This window comes from Mobula hypostoma, chromosome 13, assembly GCF_963921235.1.
Source record: "Mobula hypostoma chromosome 13, sMobHyp1.1, whole genome shotgun sequence".
Lineage (NCBI taxonomy): Eukaryota > Metazoa > Chordata > Chondrichthyes > Myliobatiformes > Myliobatidae > Mobula > Mobula hypostoma.
In genome coordinates, this window is record NC_086109.1 from 50,409,870 (window position 1) to 50,429,988 (window position 20,119).

The 20,119-nt window shown below is 48.5% G+C and overlaps 1 protein-coding gene across 2 annotated transcripts in view; it reads left to right on the forward strand.

Annotated features, from left to right (window-relative positions):
• cacna1sa (calcium channel, voltage-dependent, L type, alpha 1S subunit, a) overlaps window positions 1–20,119 on the forward strand; it is a 469,610-nt gene that overhangs the window by 411,219 nt on the left and 38,272 nt on the right. For both annotated transcript variants that reach the window (XM_063065671.1, XM_063065672.1), the window contains 7 exons: window positions 4,128–4,255; window positions 5,799–5,895; window positions 9,160–9,262; window positions 12,557–12,658; window positions 15,245–15,381; window positions 16,138–16,263; window positions 19,370–19,602. In XM_063065671.1, coding sequence (XP_062921741.1) covers window positions 4,128–4,255; window positions 5,799–5,895; window positions 9,160–9,262; window positions 12,557–12,658; window positions 15,245–15,381; window positions 16,138–16,263; window positions 19,370–19,602 — 926 coding nt within the window. The remainder of the gene's footprint in view (window positions 1–4,127; window positions 4,256–5,798; window positions 5,896–9,159; window positions 9,263–12,556; window positions 12,659–15,244; window positions 15,382–16,137; window positions 16,264–19,369; window positions 19,603–20,119) is intronic.

The window sequence follows — 20,119 nt, forward strand, 5'->3', positions numbered from 1 at the left end:
TCCGCCTCGTGTGGTGTCCCTCTGTGCCTCGTGTCCTGTCCCTCTGTGCCTCGTGTCCTGTCCCTCTGTGCCTCGTGTCGTATCCCTCTCTGCCTCGTGTCGTGTCCCTCTGTGCCTCGTGTCCTGTCCCTCTCTGCCTCCTGTCGTGTCCCTCTCCGCCTCGTGTGGTGTCCCTCTGTGCCTCGTGTCGTGTTCCTCTGTGCCTCGTATCCTGTCCCTCTCTGCCTCCTGTCATGTCCCTCTCCGCCTCGTGTGCTGTCCCTCTGTGCCTCGTGTCCTGTCCCTCTTTGCCTCGTGTCCTTGTCCCTCTGTGCCTCATGTCCTGTCCCTCTGTGCCTCGGGTCGTGTCCCTCTCTGCCTCGTGTGGTGTCCCTCTCCGCCTCGTGTGGTGTCCCTCTGTGCCTCGTGTCCTGTCCCTCTGTGCCTCGCGTCGTGTCCCTCTGTGCCTTGTGTCCTGTCCCTCCGTGCCTCGTATCGTGTCCCTCTGTGCCTCGTGTCGTATCCCTCTCTGCCTCGTGTCGTGTCCCTCTGTGCCTCGTGTCGTGTCCCTCTCTGCCTCGTGTCGTGTCCCTCTCCGCCTCGTGTCCTGTCCCTCTCTGCCTCCTGTCGTTTCCCTCTCCGCCTTGTGTGGTGTCCCTCTGTGCCTCGTGTCGTGTTCCTCTGTGCCTCGTATCCTGTCCCTCTCTGCCTCGTGTCGTGTCCCTCTCCGCCTCGTGTGCTGTCCCTCTGTGCCTCGTGTCCTGTCCCTCTGTGCCTCATGTCGTGTCCCTCTCCGCCTCGTGTGGTGTCCCTCTGTGCCTCGTGTCCTGTCCCTCTGTGCCTCGCGTCGTGTCCCTCTGTGCCTCGTGTGGTGTCCCTCTCCGCCTCGTGTGGTGTCCCTCTGTGCCTCGTGTCCTGTCCCTCTGTGCCTCGTGTCGTGTCCCTCTCTGCCTCGTGTGGTGCCCCTCTCTGCCTCGTGTCCTGTTCCTCTGTCCCTCGTGTCCTGTTCCTCTGTGCCTCGTGTGGTGTCCCTCTCTGTCGATGAATACCAGTGATATTGGAGGATGGATCGTGGTTCTGCATTTATGGATTGGACTATTACATTTATTGACTGCGGACTTGTTCAGACTTATGGTTTTCATATTCTGTGTTTTTTATCGCCTATTCCTGTTCCGTTTTGTTGTGCGAGTGGAGCGGGCGTGGCAGTTGATGTTTGTTAGTGTACTGTCAGATTTTGGGGTGGTTGGTTTTGGGGGTTAGTGTTCCTGTTCTGTTTTGTGCAGGTGGAGGAGGTTTTAGGGGTTGACGATCGGGCAGGGGGGTTGGGTGGGTTTGTTGTTCCTCTCTGAATGACGTTCATGTTCTTTCTTTCTTTCGCGGCTATCTGGAGAAGACAATTTCAGGGTCGTATGCTTTCATAATAAATGAACCTTTGAACTGTTCTGGGGGAAATGGAATTGAAGTTCAAATTTGTTGTCATTCAGTCATACACCTATGTACAGCTAAAGAAGACAGTGTTCCTGTAGGGTCAAGGTTACGACACAGTACACAGAGTCACACACAGTGTACTGTGAATGTAGAAACAATATTCCATATGTCACAAAACAATATTAACACAAGTGGCAAGGTCTGAATATTGATGGTGCATGGTTATTATCCAGGAGCCATGTACAAGCACACAGCAGTTCCTCTTCTTGCGCTGGGTCGGATGAAGGCAGTCCAGCTTGTCTTTCAGGGAATGAACGCTGGAGAGCAGTGAGGGGACAGCCCCTCACACAGCATAGATTTCAGCGTGCTGCCTGCGCCTCTGTTCTCTCCCACACCGCCTCCGGTGCCTCCTTTCCTGGGTAGCTGTAACAGCCTAAAGCCATACAGCCTCCCCCCTTGCCGGTCTCACCGATGAACCATACATCCCCCCTCCAGCTAGTCTCACCTGTGAACCATACAGCCCCCCCTCCAGCTAGTCTCACCTGTGAACCATACAGCCTCCCCCCTTGCCGGTCTCACCGATGAACCATACATCCCCCCTCCAGCTAGTCTCACCTGTGAACCATACATCCCCCCTCCAGCTAGTCTCACCAGTGAACGATACAGCCTCCCCCCTTGCCGGTCTCACCGATGAACCATACATTCCCCCTCCAGCTAGTCTCACCTGTGAACCATACAACCCCCCTCCAGCTAGTCTCACCTGTGAACCATACAGCCTCCCCCCTTGCCGGTCTCACCGATGAGCCATACATTCCCCCTCCAGCTAGTCTCACCTGTGAACCATACAACCCCCCTCCAGCTAGTCTCACCTGTGAACCATACAGCCTCCCCCCTTGCCGGTCTCACCGATGAGCCATACATTTCCCCTCCAGCTAGTCTCACCTGTGAACCATACATCCCCCCTCCAGCTAGTCTCACCTGTGAACCATACAGCCTCCCCCCTTGCCGGTCTCACCGATGAGCCATACATTTCCCCTCCAGCTAGTCTCACCTGTGAACCATACATCCCCCCTCCAGCTAGTCTCACCTGTGAACCATACAGCCCCCCCTCCAGCTAGTCTCACCTGTGAACCATACAGCCTCCCCCCTTGCCGGTCTCACCGATGAACCATACATCCCCCCTCCAGCTAGTCTCACCTGTGAACCATACAGCCCCCCCTCCAGCTAGTCTCACCTGTGAACCATACAGCCCCCCCTCCAGCTAGTCACACCTGTGAACCATACAGCCCCCCCTCCAGCTAGTCTCACCTGTGAACCATACAGCCTCCCTGCTTGCCGGTCTCACCGATGAACCATACATCCCCCCTCCAGCTAGTCTCACCTGTGAACCATACAGCCCCCCCTCCAGCTAGTCTCACCTGTGAACCATACAGCCTCCCCCCTTGCCGGTCTCACCAATGAACCATACATCCCCCCTCCAGCTAGTCTCACCTGTGAACCATACAGCCCCCCCTCCAGCTAGTCTCACCTGTGAACCATACAGCCCCCCCTCCAGCTAGTCTCACCTGTGAACCATACAGCCTCCCCCCTTGCCGGTCTCACCGATGAGCCATACATTTCCCCTCCAGCTAGTCTCACCTGTGAACCATACATCCCCCCTCCAGCTAGTCTCACCTGTGAACCATACAGCCCCCCCTCCAGCTAGTCTCACCTGTGAACCATACAGCCTCCCCCCTTGCCGGTCTCACCGATGAACCATACATCCCCCCTCCAGCTAGTCTCACCTGTGAACCATACAGCCCCCCCTCCAGCTAGTCTCACCTGTGAACCATACAGCCCCCCCTCCAGCTAGTCACACCTGTGAACCATACAGCCCCCCCTCCAGCTAGTCTCACCTGTGAACCATACAGCCTCCCTGCTTGCCGGTCTCACCGATGAACCATACATCCCCCCTCCAGCTAGTCTCACCTGTGAACCATACAGCCCCCCCTCCAGCTAGTCTCACCTGTGAACCATACAGCCTCCCCCCTTGCCGGTCTCACCAATGAACCATACAGTCCCTTTCCGGCCAGTCTCACCAGTGAGCCATACATCCCCCTCACTAGTGAACCATACGGCTCCCCCCCCCACGCTCGTCTCACCGGTGAGCCATACAGCCCCCCTCCGGCTTGTCTCACCCAGTAACCATACACCCCATCCCACCCCACCCCCCCGGCCAGTCTCACCGGTGAGCCATACATCCCCCTCGCTAGTGAACCATACTGCTCTCCGCCCCCACGCTAGTCTCACCGATGAGCCATACAGCCCCCTTCCGGCTTGTCTCATCCAATAACCATACACCCACCGCCCCAGCCAATCTCACCGTTGAGCCATACAGATCCCCCGCCAGTGAACCATACAGCCGCCCCCCAGTAACCGTTCGGCCCAACCCGTCAGTCTCTGGTCTGCACTGGTCTGTATGGTTCACCGGTGAGACTAATGGGGTGGTCTGCATAGCCACACGTCGGTCTCACTGGTGAGCCAATAAACCAGGTTTGCAGTATTTTGTATTACCAACATCCATCAGGGTTGTGCAAACATGCGATAAACATTTAAGGCATATTTGCACCATTTGCTGGACCTGGAGAGGCCACTGTGACTAACAGCACCACTATTTTATTAGATTTATTATAATCCAATTTGGCTGGATAATATGTTAATCACTCCTGTATCCTTTGCAGATTATTAACTTGTTTGTGGCAGTTATTATGGACAATTTTGATTATCTGACGCGGGACTGGTCGATCCTGGGCCCTCACCACCTCGATGAATTTAAAAGGATCTGGGCCGAATATGATCCTGATGCTAAGTAAGCATGTAGGCAGTCAGAGGGAAAGAGGCACACTGTCACAATCACAGGGACATGGCTATCACAGTCACAGGGACACGGGACACAGCTGTCACAGTCACAGGGCCACGGGACACAGCTGTCACAGTCACAGGGACACGGGACACAGCTGTCACAGTCACAGGGACACGGGACAGGGCCATCACAGTCACAGGGACACGGGATACATCATCACAGTCACAGGGACATGGGACACGGGCCGTCACAGTCATAGGTACAGGGACATAGCCATCACAGTCACAGTCACAGGGACACGGGATACATCATCACAGTCACAGGGACATGGGACACGGGCTGTCACAGTCACAGGTACAGGGACATAGCCATCACAGTCACAGTCACAGGGACACGGCCATCACAGGGCCATGGGATACAGCTGTCACAGTCACAGGGACATGGGACAGGGCAATCACAGTCACAGGGATATGGGACATGGGCCGTCACAGTCACAGAGACATGGGACAGGGCCGTCACAGTCACAGGTACAGGGACATGGCCATCACAGTCACAGTCACAAGGACACGGCCATCACAGGGCCACGGGACACAGTTCTCACAGTCACGGACACGGGTTACACCATCACAGTCACAGGGACACGGGACAGGGCCGTTACAGTCACAGACACAGGGACACGGGACACAGCTGTCACAGTCACAGGGACATGGGATACGGGATACACCATCACAGTCACAAGGACATGGGACACGGGCCGTCACAGTCACAGGGACATGGGGCATGGGACACGGTCGTCACAGGGGCACGGGACACAGCCATCACAGTCACAGAAACATGACAGACACACACACACACACACAAACACACACACACTCACATATACATGCACACTCACAGACACACCCACACATACACACACACTCATACACACGCTCTCACACACTCACACACACATACACACTCAAACATTCTCACACTCACACTCACACACTCTCACGCTCACACACGCATTCACATACACACTCACATACATATACACACATACACCACACACTCTCACACATACACCACACACACTCTCACACTCACATACACACACTCACACACACGGAGCTGACTATTTTCCTGTATAAGTATATACACATTCACAAGGGCATGGCTGTCCCCTGTAGCACTATCCATGCCTACATACACACTCACTCAAACACACAAACACACACACACACACACACACACACATACGGATACACTCACAGACACACTCTCACACACACTCACACACACAAACATTCACACACACTCATACTCACATACACACACTCACACACATGCACACACATACACCATACACACTCACACACACACATATATACCACACATACTCACACACACACCCTTACACTCACACACATACACACTCTCACACTCACATACACACACACACTCACACTCTCACACACACATGCTCACGCACACACACTCACACGGGCACACACACACACACACACACTCACTCACTCCTGACAGTTTTCCTGGTTATTTTCTGCAGGGGACGGATCAAACATTTGGACGTAGTGACCCTGCTCCGTCGTATCCAGCCCCCACTGGGGTTTGGGAAGTTTTGCCCCCACCGTGTGGCCTGTAAGGTATAGTTAACTCGATCTGCCACTCCACCATTCAGCCACAGCTCAGCCTGCTTAACAAAGTAGATTGCAGTAAGTCCAAGAAACACAATAGAATCAATGAAAGATTGCACTCAATGAACAAACTACCAATGTGCGAAAGACATCAGACTGTACTGCAAAAGGAAAAAAATGATAATAAAATAACTAAGCAATAAATATCGAGAACATGAGATGAAGGGTCTTTGATAGCAATTCCATTGGCTGTGGGAACAGTTCAGCAATGGGGTGAGTGTAGTTATCCCCTCCAGTTCATGACCCTGACGGATGAGAGGCAATAACTTCTTAAACCTGGTGATGTGGTTTCTGAGGCTCCTGTACCTTCAGCACACAAAATGCTGGAGGAACTCAGCAGATCAGGCAGCATCCATAGGGGGGAATAAATGTTACAGGCTGTGACTGGAAAGGAAGGGGGAAGATTCCAGAATAAAAAGGCGGGGTGCAGAAAACGGCAGATAGTTGTATGATAAGCAGCGTCTTCTGAAATTAGCAAACAGCAATTAAAATTAAAGCTGGCACCGTTCAGCAGATCAGACAAAATCTGTGCAAGGGTAATAGTTAGGACGAAGCTGCTGACTTCCAGCATTTCTGTTTGAGATGGATGCCACACATAGAACAGTACTGCACAGCAAATGGCCATCTAAACTAATCCCTTCTGCCTACACAGTCCCTGTCCCTCCATTTTCCTCACATTCATATGCTTATCAAAATGGCTCTTAAATGCCCCTAATGTTTCTGACTCTACCACCCCCCGGCAAACACATTCCAGGCACCCACCACTCTCTGTGCCCAGACAAGTACATTCCAGGCACCCACCACTCTCTGTGCCCAGACAAGTACATTCCAGGCACCCACCACTCTCTGTGCCCAGACAAGTACATTCCAGGCACCCACCACTCTCTGTGCCCAGACAAGTACATTCCGAGCAACCACCACTCTCTGTGCCCAGACAAGTACATTCCAGGCACCCACCACTCTCTGTGCCCAGACAAGTACATTCCGAGCAACCATCACTCTCTGTGCCCAGACAAGTACATTCCGAGCAACCACCACTCTCTGTGCCCAGACAAGTACATTCCGAGCAACCATCACTCTCTGTGCCCAGACAAGTGCATTCCGAGCAACCACCACTCTCTGTGCCCAGACAAGTACATTCCGAGCAACCATCACTCTCTGTGCCCAGACAAGTGCATTCCGAGCACCCATCACTTTCTGTACCAAGCACATTCCAGGCACCCACCAGTCTCTGTGCCCAGACAAGTGCATTCCGAGCACCCACCGCTTTCTGTGCCCTGGCATCTCCTTTAAAATGACTCCACCTCACCTTAAATGTACGTTTACCCTCTGGTGGTAGACATGGGAAAACCCTGGGTGCCACAGTAGGATAGCGGTTAGCACAACGCTAGTACAGCTCGGAGCGTTCCAGAGTTTGGAGTTCAGTTCCAAACTCTGGAATCCCGGCACTGTTCTGTAAGCTCTGCAGTGTGTGGCTTTTCCCCAGGTGCTCCTGGTTTCCTTCTAACTGGATAGGTTAACTGGTCATTTTAAATTCTCTCATGATTCAGTTAGAGTAAAATCAGTGAGGTTGCTGAGTTGGCGTGGTTCGAAGGGCCAGAAGGGCTTATTCTGAGTGTATCACAAATAAATAAGATGCTGTCTACCTACTCTACCTGTACCTCACAAGATCTTATAAACCTCTATCAGATCTCCCCTCAGCCTCAGCCGCTCCAGAGAAAACAACCTAATTTGTGTTGTAGCAAGTTCCCTCTAATTCAGACAGTACCCTGCACCCGCTCTAAAACCTCAATATCCTTCCAATAATGGGGCAACCAGAACTGTATGCAGAACTCCAGCTAGGCTTTTACTAAGCTGCAACATAACTTTCTGACTTTTGAACTCAATGCTATGTGCCTTCTTAACCACCCTTTCAGGGAACTATGAGCTTGGACTCCAAGATCAGCATCCTTAAGGATCTTGCCTCTTTACACTTGAGCTGTTTTGCGGCTGGATTCATCACCCAGATATCATCACATCATCACAACCAGAGCTGCTAACCTTCGGCTGTCGGTGTGTGTCTGCAGACTCGCCCCAGCATATCAGATGTTTCCAGGCTAGAGGATGTCCTGAAATAGGAATATGTGCACATAGTTTCTGTTACAGGCTTTGGTAGAAGAGTTTTCCTTCTTTATGAAAGTGATGGCTGTTTCCCCAAGATAGGTCGCTGTGATTCACCTTGGCAAGTATTCGTTTTCTTTTCTATTTGCACAGTTTGCTGTCCTTTGGACAATGTTTGTTGTGTATCCTATTGAGTGTAGTCTTTCATTGATTCTATTGTGATTCTTGGATTTACTGTGTATGCCCACAAGAAAATGAATCACAGGGTTGTGAATCGTGACGTATATGTATTTTGTACTTTGTTTCCTGTCTCCCCCAACTCAGCCTTCATAGAGCACAGAAAAACAGGCCATTCAGCCCATCAAGTCCAATCCAAATTGTTATTCTGCCTACTCCCATTGACCAGCACCTGGACCGTAGCCCTCCATACCTCTCCCATCCATGTGCCTATCCAAACTTCTCTTAAATGTTGAAATTGAACCCACATCCACCACTTCTGCTGGCAGCTTGTTCCATGCTCTCAGCTCTGAGCGAAGTTTCCCCTCAGTTTCCACTCAAATATTTCACCTTTTACCCTTAAACCATGACCTCAAGTTTTAGTCTAACCCAGCCTCTGTGGAAAAGGCCTGCTTGTATTTATCCTATCTTTACCCCTCTATCAAATCTTCCCTCATTCTCCTACGCTGTAGGGAATGAAGTCCTCACCTATTCAACCTTTCCCTACAACTCAGATCTTCAAGTCCCAGCAACATCCTTGTAAATTTTCTCTGCAGTTCTTCAGACTTATCGACATCTTTCCTGTAGGAAATTGACTGGAACTGCATACAGTACTCCAGATGAGGCCTCACCAATGTCTTATACAATTTCAACAGAGCATCCAATCTCCTGTACCGTTATGTTGAAGGTATTCAATTGTACACTGTAAGATCTCTCGTCATAGAGATAATTGCCCCGTTGAACTGCTCTCACCCATTGTCCCTGGGGGATGTTGTTTCTCTCCTCCACATCTATAACACCTTGTCGCTTTGACAGCATTTGAAGCCTGGTTTTCTTCATTGCCTTGAGTCATGTTCCCTCCTCTTGATGTTCTTTCTCACCTCTACCTTTTTCCAGAGGCTGGTCTCCATGAATATGCCAATGAACAGTGATGGCACTGTCACTTTTAATGCCACCCTCTTCGCGCTCGTCCGGACAGCCCTCAAAATTAAAACGGAAGGTAGGTGAAGTTTTACAGGCTGGCAGAAGGGTCACAGCCTGAGGACCCCTGTGCCTGAGATAATAGGGTCTAGAACACAGACAGTACAGCCCTTCAGCCCACAACCCTTTAACAATTCTGAGATCAATTTAACCCTTCCCTCCCGCATAACCCTCCATTATTCTATACCCCTAATAACTCTGCCTCTATCATCACCCCTGAGTACGTTCCACGTACCCATCACTGTCTGTGTTTTTAAAAAAGCCACCGTTAACATCTCCCCCACACACACACTTTCCTCCAATCACCTTAAAGTTGTGCCCTCAAATATTAACCATTTCTGCCTTGAGAAAATGTCTCCGGCTGTCCACTTGATCTGTGTCTCTTATCATCTTGTACATTTCTGTCAAGTCACCTTTCATTCTCCTTTGCTCCAAAGAGAAAAGCTCTAGCTCACTCAGGCTCTTCTCATAAATCATGCTCTTTAATCCAGGCAATATAATGGCAAATATCTGCACCCCAGGCCAGGCTCCTGAAGGCTGGACACTAAACTGGAGGGAGAACCTGGGAACCAAGCACTGTGCCTTCCCAGGGAACCCCAATGGGGCAAGCGTACCCAGGACTCCAACCCGCAGTACATAGTGGACTGTGTCATCCAGCTCCATCGCAGCATGCGCCAGGGAACCCAAAACACCACGGCCGCGGGAGGACGGTCAACGTCGCCGGAGAAAGAGGAGGACCAACGGGCCCCAGCAATTAGCACCACCCATGAAGCTCCCCAGATACAATGGTACCAGCTGCCTGGAACCTTACCTGGTGCGGGTTAAACTTGCCGCATGGCACAACAGGTGGAGCTCCACCAAGACGGCGCTGCACCTTGTCCCAGCACTGGAGGGGGATGCCCTGCCCATGACCTAGCGCCAGCTGAGAAGTGACTGTACCATATATCCATAGAGTGATGCTAGGCACAGAAGTGTCTAAGGTGACTGACAGGAAATGATAAGTAGTGGTAGTTGGGGGTGTGGAGGGGTGGGTTAGTGGGTGGAGATGTTGATCAGCCTTATGTTTGGGGAAAGTAATTGTTTGTGAGTCTGGTGGTCCTGGTGTGGCTGCTACGTAGCTTCTACCCTGATGGGAGTGGGACAGACAGTCCATGAGCAGGCCAGCAATATCCTTCATGATATTGCTGGCTTTTTCGGGCACCTTTCTGTATATATCCCCTTGATGGTGGGTTGGCTGGTGCCAGTGACGCGTTGGGCAGTTTTGACTACCATCGTCGAGCCTTCCTGTCTGTTACAGTGCAGTTTCTGTGCCATGCAGTGATGCAGCTTGTTAGGATGCTCTCTACTGCACATCTGTAGAAAGAAGTGAGTAATAACTTCTGAACAATATCATCTCCAGATCCAAGTCAGTTCACTGCCCCCTCCTACCCTGCTTTATGCTAAACCTGTGCCTGTTACCAACCCCTGACAAGGGAAAAATGCAGCGTACTCTCATAATTTTACTGACACAGATACGCGGTGATGGCGCAAGTGCAGAGGAAGAGACACTGAAGCAGATTGAAAGGTTCACTCGATTTTAATAAGAATGGTGCAGAGCAAAAGGACGATCATAAACACGAGATTCTGCAGGTGCTGGAGATCTAGAGCAACACACACAAAATGCTGCAGGAACCCAGCAGACCAGACAACATCTATGGAAATGAATGAACAGTTGACATTTTGGGCTGAGACCCTTCACCAGGACTGGAAAGGAAGGGGGAAGATGCCAGAATGAAAAGGTGGGGGGAGGGAGAGGAGGACCAGCCAGAAGGTGACAGGTGAAGCCAGATGGGTGGGAAAGGTAAAGGGCTGGAGAAGAAGGAATCTGATAGGAGAGGAGAGTGGACTATGGGAGGAAGGGAAGGAGGAGGGGCAAGTGAGGGGAAAAAGTAAGAGGACAGAGTGGGAAACAGAGAAGAGGTAAAGGGGAGGAAACAAGTTATGAAAGGAGAAATCACTGTTGATGTCACCATTTGGAGGCTACCTAGACAGAATATGGGGTCCCGATCCTCCACACTGAGAATGTCCTCAGTGGAGTCCATGAACCAACGTGCCGGAAAGGGAATGGTGAAGTAGTGCAAAAATACAAATAGTGCTGTACTGTTCAAAGGTTCACTGTCCATCCATAAATCTGATAACAGTGGGAAGAAGTTTTCCTGAATCATTGAGAATGTGTCTTCAGATTCCTCTACCTCCTCCTTGATGGTAGCAATGAGAAGAGGGCATGGCCTGGGGGTCCTTAATGAAGGATGCCAGCTTTTTGGTGTCCTTGATACTGGGGAACCCTATGATGGAGCTGGCTGTTTTACAACTTCCTGCAGCTTTTTCCAATTCTGTGCAGTGGGCCCTCATGTCGATCCATAGTCTCTCTCTTGTGGCAAGAGAGGCCACCCTCAGGGTGCAGGAGCAACAACTTGTATTCCGTCTGAGTAGCCTCCAACCTGATGGCATTTCTCCTTCCAGTAATCCAATTCCATCTCCCCATTCCCCACTCTGACCTTTTATTTCTTCTCACCTGCCTATTACCTCCCCCTGGATGCCCTCCTCCTTCCCTTTCTCTTATGGTCTACTCTCCTCACCTATCAGATTCCTTCTTCTCCAGCCCTTGACTTTTCCCACACACCTGGCTTCACCTGTCACCTTTTAGCTAGCCTCTTTCCCCTGCCCCCACTTTTTTATTCTGACATCTTCCCCCTTTCTTCTCAGTCTGAAATGTCGACAGTTTATTCTTTTCCATAGAGGTTCCCTGAGCTGCTGAATTCCTCCAGCATTTTGTGTGTTGCTTTGGATTTCCAGCATCTGCAGACTTTCTCCTGTTGGTGATGCAATCTGTTAGAATGTTCTCCATGGTAACCTGTAATTCATTGTTGTTGGTGACATACAGGTCCCTTCAAACTCTTAATGAAATATGAAATTAAAAAAGTATCAGCCATGATTGAATGACGGAGCAGAGTCAATGGGCCAAATGGCCTAAATCTGCCTTATGGCTGCTGTCAGGGCTTCTTTGTGATTGCATCAATATGTTGAGCCACAATCAATCTTCAGAGGTGTTGACACCCAGGAACTTGAAACTGCTAACCCTTTCCACTGCTGATCCCTCAGTGAGGACTCCATGGCCGAGTCTGCAGTTCTGACATTTATCATGATACACCTTAATCACATCCTTTCATAACCTCCTCCACCCCGCAGATAACAGTCAGCGTTCTCGTAACTGAAACATTTCAACCTAGTTGCTGCTTGCGTATTAATTTTGTCCTGTTACCTTTGCAACCAGGGAATTTTGAACAGTCTAATGAGGAACTGAGAGCAATTATCAAAAAGATTTGGAAACGCACAAGCATGAAACTACTTGACCAAGTGATTCCCCCTATTGGAGGTGAGTGGATGCCAGTTGAGTGGGATTTTGGTATTGGAATTGGTTTACTATTGTCACATGTACTGAGATGCAGTGAAAGAGTGCAAAGTTCAAAGTAAGTTTATTATCAAAGTACACATTCGTCACCATATAAAATCCTGAGTTTCATTTTCTTGCAGGCATTCATTGTAAATACAAGAAACACAATAGATTCAATGAAAGACGCGCACAACAGGACGGAGAGATAATCAGTGTGCAAAAAACAACAACCTGCACATACAAGAAGAAAAATAATAATAAATAAATAAGCAATAAATATTGAAAACATCAGATGACTAGTCCTTGAAAGTGAGTCCGTAGGTTGTTGGAACAGTTCAGTTATGGGGTGAGTGAAGTTATCCCCTCTGGTTCAAGAGTCTGATGGTTGAGAGGTAATGACTGTTCCTGAACCTGATGATATGGGTCCTATGGGTCCTGAAGCTCCTGTACCTTCTTCCAGACGGCAGCAGTGAGGGAGTAGCTTAGCCTGAATGGTGGGATTCCTCATGATGGATGCTCTTGCATACTGTTCATGCAGATCAAATTATTTCAAAGAGCATTGAGGTAGAACAAGGGAAAGCAATAGCAATGAAGAATGAAGTGCAACAGCTACAGAGAAAGTGTAGTACAGGTGCAAGATCATAACCAGGTGGGTTGTGAGGTTTAAGAGTCCATCTTATCGAGTCTGATAACAGTGAGTTAGAAATTGTCTTTGAGCCTGGTGGCACGTGCTTTCAGTCTTTTGCAATCTATGCTTGATGGGAGGGGAGAAGAGGGAGTGTTTGGGGTGGTGGTCTTTGATTCTTGCTGGCTGCTTTACCGAGGCAGCAAGAAGTGTAGACAGAGTCCATGGTGGTGGGGTGGGGGGGGGGGGGAGGTGCTGGTTCTTGTGATGTGCTGAGCTGTGTCCACAACTCTGTGCTTTCTTGCGGACACGTACAGAGCAGGCAACATGCTAGAGGAAAGTGACAGGCAGGGCATGAGGTTTGGGGAGGGGAACCGGAATGGGGAATGGAAAAAGAGAAGGAGAAAGGAGAGGGAGAAATTATCAGAAGTTGGAGAAATCGCTGAGTGCAGAGAAAATTTACAAGGATGTTGACGGGGTTTGAGGACCTGAGTTGTAGGAAAGGTAGGATTTTATGCCCTGGAGCATAGGAGAATGAGGGATACAAAACTACAAGGAGTATAGGTAGAGTAAATATAAGCAGGCTTTTACACGGAGGTTGGGTGGAACTACAACTAGAAGTCATGGGTTAACGATGAAAGGTGAAAAGTTTAAGTAGAACGTGGGGAAGTTTCGTCTCTCAGAGGGTAGTGAGAGAGTTCGGCACAGCCTTGGTGGGCCAAAGGCAGTTTCTGTGCTGTAATGTTCTATGACTATAAACTGATAATTATATTATCAGCATGGAGGCTACCCAGAAGGAATAGGAGGTGTTGCTCCTCCAACCTGAGTTTGGTCTCATAGTGGTAGTTCTGTGACGAGAGGCCAAGGCAAGGATGATACTAGAGTATTCAAGACTAGAACCAAGTCATGTTTTCGAGACCAAGACGAGAACAGGGTTCCAGACAAAACTAGACAAGATCCTGATGAGACTAGATGAGAATCCAAATGAGACAGAAACCCTAAGAGCAGTTGCAGACTGAACCAAAGTTGAGCTGATGATTGAGCATCGAACCAGAGTTTTAAATATCCAAACCTTGGTGCCAAGACATGGCCGCCAGTTAGCAGTGCCGGCCAGAATCTTTAAAGGACTCGTACCAGTTAGCAGCGCTGGCTAGAACCTTTAAAGGGACCACGCTAGTTATCCAAACTCCAGAAAGTCGGAGCATCCAAACCCCAGAGGCTGGCACAGTCCAGTGTGTACCGTAACTAGTTAGGAAACTCTCCCTCACAGGTCAGGTGTCTGAGGCCTTCTAACCTTATTGCTGTTTTGGGAGAGACTCTCTGATGGGGAGAGAGAGGTTCCTCGTCATCCAGGCCTCATGTGGTTCACAGAAATGATTAGACTAACAAGACAGCATTAAAGATCAAACTTTTCATACTTGGAGTGTTGTGAGCACTTTTGTTCTGCTTGTCTAAGAAAAGATATGCTGGCATTGGAGAGGGGCTAGAGGAGGTTCATGAGAATGATTCTGGAAATGAAAGGATTAATGTATGAAGAGTGATGGCTCTGGGACTGTATTCGCTGGAGTTTAGAAGAATGAGGGGAATCTCACTGAAACCTATCAAATATTGAAAGGCCTGGATAGAGTGGACATGGAGAGAATATTTCCTATAGTGGGGAGTCTAGAACAGAGGCCACAGCCTCAGAATAGAGGGACATACATTCAGAACAGACATGAGGAGGAATTTCTGTAACCAGAATCTGTGGGATTCCTTGCCATGGATGGCTGTGGAGGCCAAGTCATTTAGTATATTTAAATCAGAGGTTGATTGGTCTTGAATCGGTTAAAGGTTATTGGAAGAAGGCAGAAGAATTGGGCTGAGAGGTATAATAAATCAGCAGAGCAGACTCCGTGGGCTGAATGGCCTAAATCTGCTCCTATGTCTTATGGTTTTCCACCCAGATGACGAAGTGACTGTTGGCAAGTTCTACGCCACCTTCCTCATCCAGGAACACTTCCGAAAATTCAAGAAACGTCAGGAGGAATATTACGGAATTCTCCCGTCTAAGAAGCAGACTGCCAATGAGATTGAGCTTCAAGTAAGACCTACCCCCACTGTCTCCACCCTCCTTCCCCTCGACTCTCTCATCCCTCTCTCCACCTCCCTCCCGTCCATTCTCTCCTCCCTGTCTCTCCCCTTTCCCCCTCCTTCTCTCCCCTCCACTCTCTCCACCCTCTCCCCCTTCCGCCCCTCGATCTCCCACTCTATGCATCCTCTCTCCCCCTCCCTCTCTCCCCTTCCTCCCTCCCTCTCTCCCCTTCCCCCTCCCTCTCTCCACCTCCCTCCCGTCCACTCTCTCCAACTCCCTCCCATCCACTCTCTCCTCCCTCTCTCTCCCCCTTCCCCCCTCTCTCCCCTTCCACTCTCTCCACCTCTACACTCTCCACTCTGCACCCTCTCTCCCTTCCCTCTCCCCTTCCCCCTCCACTCTCTTCACCCTCCCTCCCCTCGACTTTCCCCCTCCTTTCCCCTCCCTCTACTCCCTCCATTCTCTCTCCCCTCTCTCTTTCTCCCTTTTTCCCTTTTCCCTCTGATTGGATAGGAATGATGGATGGTCAGATGCAATTACTGCCGAGGATGGGCCGGTGAAGGGCTTGGTGACCAAAGCAGTGGCATGGGTGAGGGGATTGGATCTCAGTGGAAAGGGTGTGGGGAGGGTCGGTGATAAGATGACGGGATGGTCTCAGTCTGAAGGATTAGAAGAGGTTTGCGACAGTGGTCACTCACAGCGCCAGTGATGGATGGGTCAGACATGCGTGGGTCAAGCCATAACCTGACATTCTGCCCAATTCAGGCTGGACTACGCCACATCGAAGAGGATGTTGGTGAGAAGCTCCACCGCACCGTGTCCGGAGAGCTGCCGTTTGACGAAGGAGAGCGGACAATCGAAGATGGTGGACTGGACGAGACAATATACAGGGTTGGTCATTTTGTCAATGGAATTCGACAGGCTATTCCCCAGTGCCATTTTATGAACTCAACCAAGTGTTTAATAGACCAGAGAATGATTTACAACGTGATTTGCTGATTTAACAATTAGCTTTCTTTGTCAAATGTGCATTGAAAAATTGATGCATACACTCAGTGGCCACTTTATTAGGTACATCTGCTCATTAATACAAATATCTAGTCAGCCAATCATGTGGCAGCAACGCAATGCATAAAAGCATGCAGACATGGTCAAGAGGTTCAGTTGTTGTTCAGACCAAACATCAGAATGGGGAAGAAATGTGGTCTAAGTGACTTTGACTGTGGAATGGTTGTTGGTGCCAGATGGGGTGGTTTGAGTATCTCAGATACTGCTGATCTCCTGGGATTCTCATGCATAAAAGTCTCTAGAGTTTACAGAGAATGGTGTGAAAAACAAAAAGATATCCAGTGAGTGGCAGTTCTGTGGGCAAAAACACCTTGTTAATGAGGGAGGTCAGAGGAGAATAGCCAGACTGGCTCAAGCTTGACAGGAAGGCAACAGTAACTCAAATCACCATGTGTTAATACAGACTGTCTGTGAATGCACAACACGTCAAACTTTGAACTGAATGAGCTACAGCAGCAAAAGACCACAAATGTACATTGAGTGACACGTTATTGAGTACAGGAGGTACATATTAAAGTAGGCACTGAGTGTTACTCTATTTAGTGAGTAGTTTAGGAATTAGGATTTTCAAACTGGCATTGAACTCTGCATGAGAAAGATAAACATAAAGTGTCCTTCTGTGGTTATTGGACATTTTATAGCCTCCCACCTCAATTTCCAACTTAACCTGGACCGTTTTTCTGAGAAACATTGTCCTGGGTCCAGCATGGCAATTCCATTTCAAAGAAAGCACAGCAGCACCTCTACTTTCTTACAAGTTGGCAAAGATTTGCAAAGAAAGTACAGTAGCACCTTTACTTTCTTACAGTTTAGCATGTCATCTAAAACTTTAACAAATACTGTATAGACGTGCAGCGGAGAGTATATTGACCTGGTATGGAAACACCAATGTCCATGAACAGAAAACCATACCAAAAGTAGTGGATACGGCCCAGTGCATCACGGGTAAAGCCCTCCCCATCTACATGGAGTGCTGTCGCAGGAAAGCAACATCCATCATCAAGGACCCCCACCATCCAGGTCATGCTCTCTTCTTGCTGCTGCCATCATTAAGAAAGTTCAAGAACCTCAGGACTCACACCACCAGGTTCAGGAACAGTTATCACCCTTCAACTCTTGAACCAGAGGCGATATGTTCCTTCAATTTCACTGCCCCATCACTTAACTCTTCCCACAACTTATAGTCTCACTTTTGAGGAGACTACAGCTCATTTTCTCAATATTTATTGTTTATTTATTATTATTATTATTATTATTAGTTTTTCTTTTTGTAATTACACAGTTTGTTGTCTTTCACACACTGGTTATTTGTCTGTCTTGATGTGTGTGGTCTTTCATTGATTCTACTGAGTTTTTTTTTGTATTTAGTGCGAATGTCCGCGAAAAAAAACTCAGAGTTGTATAAGGTGACATGTATGTACTTTGATATTAAATTTATTCTGAATTTTGAACTTTTAGGCAGAATTAAGTCACGTTGAGGAAACCAGCATGAATTTATTACGCAGACTAAATGTTGAAGGAACTCAGCAGTCTGGGCAGTATCTGTTCAGGCCGAGACCTGATGATAGCTCTTGAGCCAAAACAACTGTTCATTTTCCCTCACAGATGCTGCAGACCACCAACAGTCTGTCCTTACCTTTGCTCTGGATTCCAGTATCTGCAGTCTTTTGTGTCTCCTTTATATAGAACAACAGGGTACTATAACACAGATGTAGGCCCTTTGACCCATCTAGTTCATGCTAAACTTTTCCTGAAAGACTCTCTACCCAGACCATAGCCCTCCATACCCCTCTCATCTCTGTAGCTGTCCAAACTTCCCTTAGATGTTAAAATTGAACCTGCATCCATCACTGTGTTGGTAGATCGTCCAACACTTGCACCACCTTCTGAATGAATAAATATTTCACCTTTCACCCTTACCCATGACCTCAACTTCAGTGGAAAAAGCCTGTTTGCATTTACCCTATCTATACCTCTCATAATTTTGTAGACCTCTATCAAATTTCATTCTCCTACACTCCAGAAAATAAAGTCCTAACGGAAACAACCTTTCCTTATGACTCAGGTCCTCAAGTCCCAGCAACATCCTTGTAAAATTCTCTATACTCTTTCAATGTTATTGATATCTTTCCTGTAGGTAGATAACCATAATTGCACACAGTACTCCAAACATGGCCTCGCTGACTTGATATTTTTCTGTCCTATCCATGACCTGTTTATTTTTTAGGAATATATCTTTTTGATTTTACTATCTTAAAATCGCTATATAGCTGGCAGCTTTTTCATTTTGGTTAATTAGAATCGGGTTTATGATCAGGAGGTAACTAATAAAGTGGCCACTGAATTTATGTCATGAAATTTGTTGTTTTGAGGCAGCAGTATGATGCAATACATAAATTTACTATAAATTACAATAAGAAATACAGAAAATAAATAAGTAGAGCACATGTAGTGAGGCAGTGTTCTTGGGTCCATGGACTGTTCAGAAATCTAATGTGGAGGTGAGAAGCTGTTCCTAAAATTTTGAGTGAGTGTCTTCAGGCTCCTGTACCTCCTCCTCATTGGTAGCAATGAGAAGAGGGCATGTCCTGGGTGATGGGAGTCCTGAACAATGGATGCCAGCTTTTTGAGACATCGTCTTTTGAAGGTGTCCCGATTCTGGGGAGGCTCATGCCCATGATGGAGCTGGTTCAGTTTACAACTCTCTGCAGCTTTTTCCAACTCTGTGCAGTGGCTCCTCATACCACATGGTGAAGGAACGAGTCAGAATGCTGTCGATATTTGGTGACATACCAAATCTCCTCAAACTCCTGATACAAAATAGCCACTGGCATGCTTTCTTTGTAATTGCGTCAATTTGTGAATTTAGTATGAAGCATGTTCATTTGAAATTACTGGGATATTAAAATTCTGTCTTTGTGTCTTCCAGAGAGCAGGAGGGCTGTTCGGAGGCCAGACTGATGGCTACCAGCTGGACAGAAGTGGTTCCTATCAACAACAGATCACTAGCCAAAGGCCACTGCAGTTCAGTAAATCTGAGGGCGGGGAGGAGGCGGACAGTCCACACAGCCGACTCACTGACCTGCCATTTAACACCATCGAATTCTTCCCATCAACAGAGAACAAGAACATGAATAACTCAAACCCTAAAGGCCACAGCAGGTAACTGTAATGTGTAACACAGGCCACAGTCGATGGTAGGGATATGGGGCACTGTGTAACTGATGCACCATCAATAACTCCAAAAGACTGGAAGTAGAGTACATACTGAAAGGCTTTCATTAGCAGTAAAATGTGACCTCCATCATGCTGAGTATCTGCCCCTGGACTGAGAGGAGGAGCAATGGCGCAATTGCCTTTATTCAGGGGTCTGTGGGAGAAGCCACAGGAACAGTTAGCAGAGGGCCGTGTCCAGACAGGTAACCCAGTTACAACATGAATATATACGGTTTACCACATGCACCCCTCCTTTTTTTAAAAAAGAGTCCCGTGGGGTGAAGTGACTGACAATATTTAAAATAAGTACGTTTACAGGTCAAGTCTATCAGGCGGTCGAGTCCGTCGCTGTGATCTACGTAGCACCGGTGGTAATTGCATCGGCGACAGTGGTTGTGCTGGCTCTGGTCTGACTTCAGGTGTCAGCACGTTAGGTGTCGGTGATCTCTCGTGCGTGTGCGTC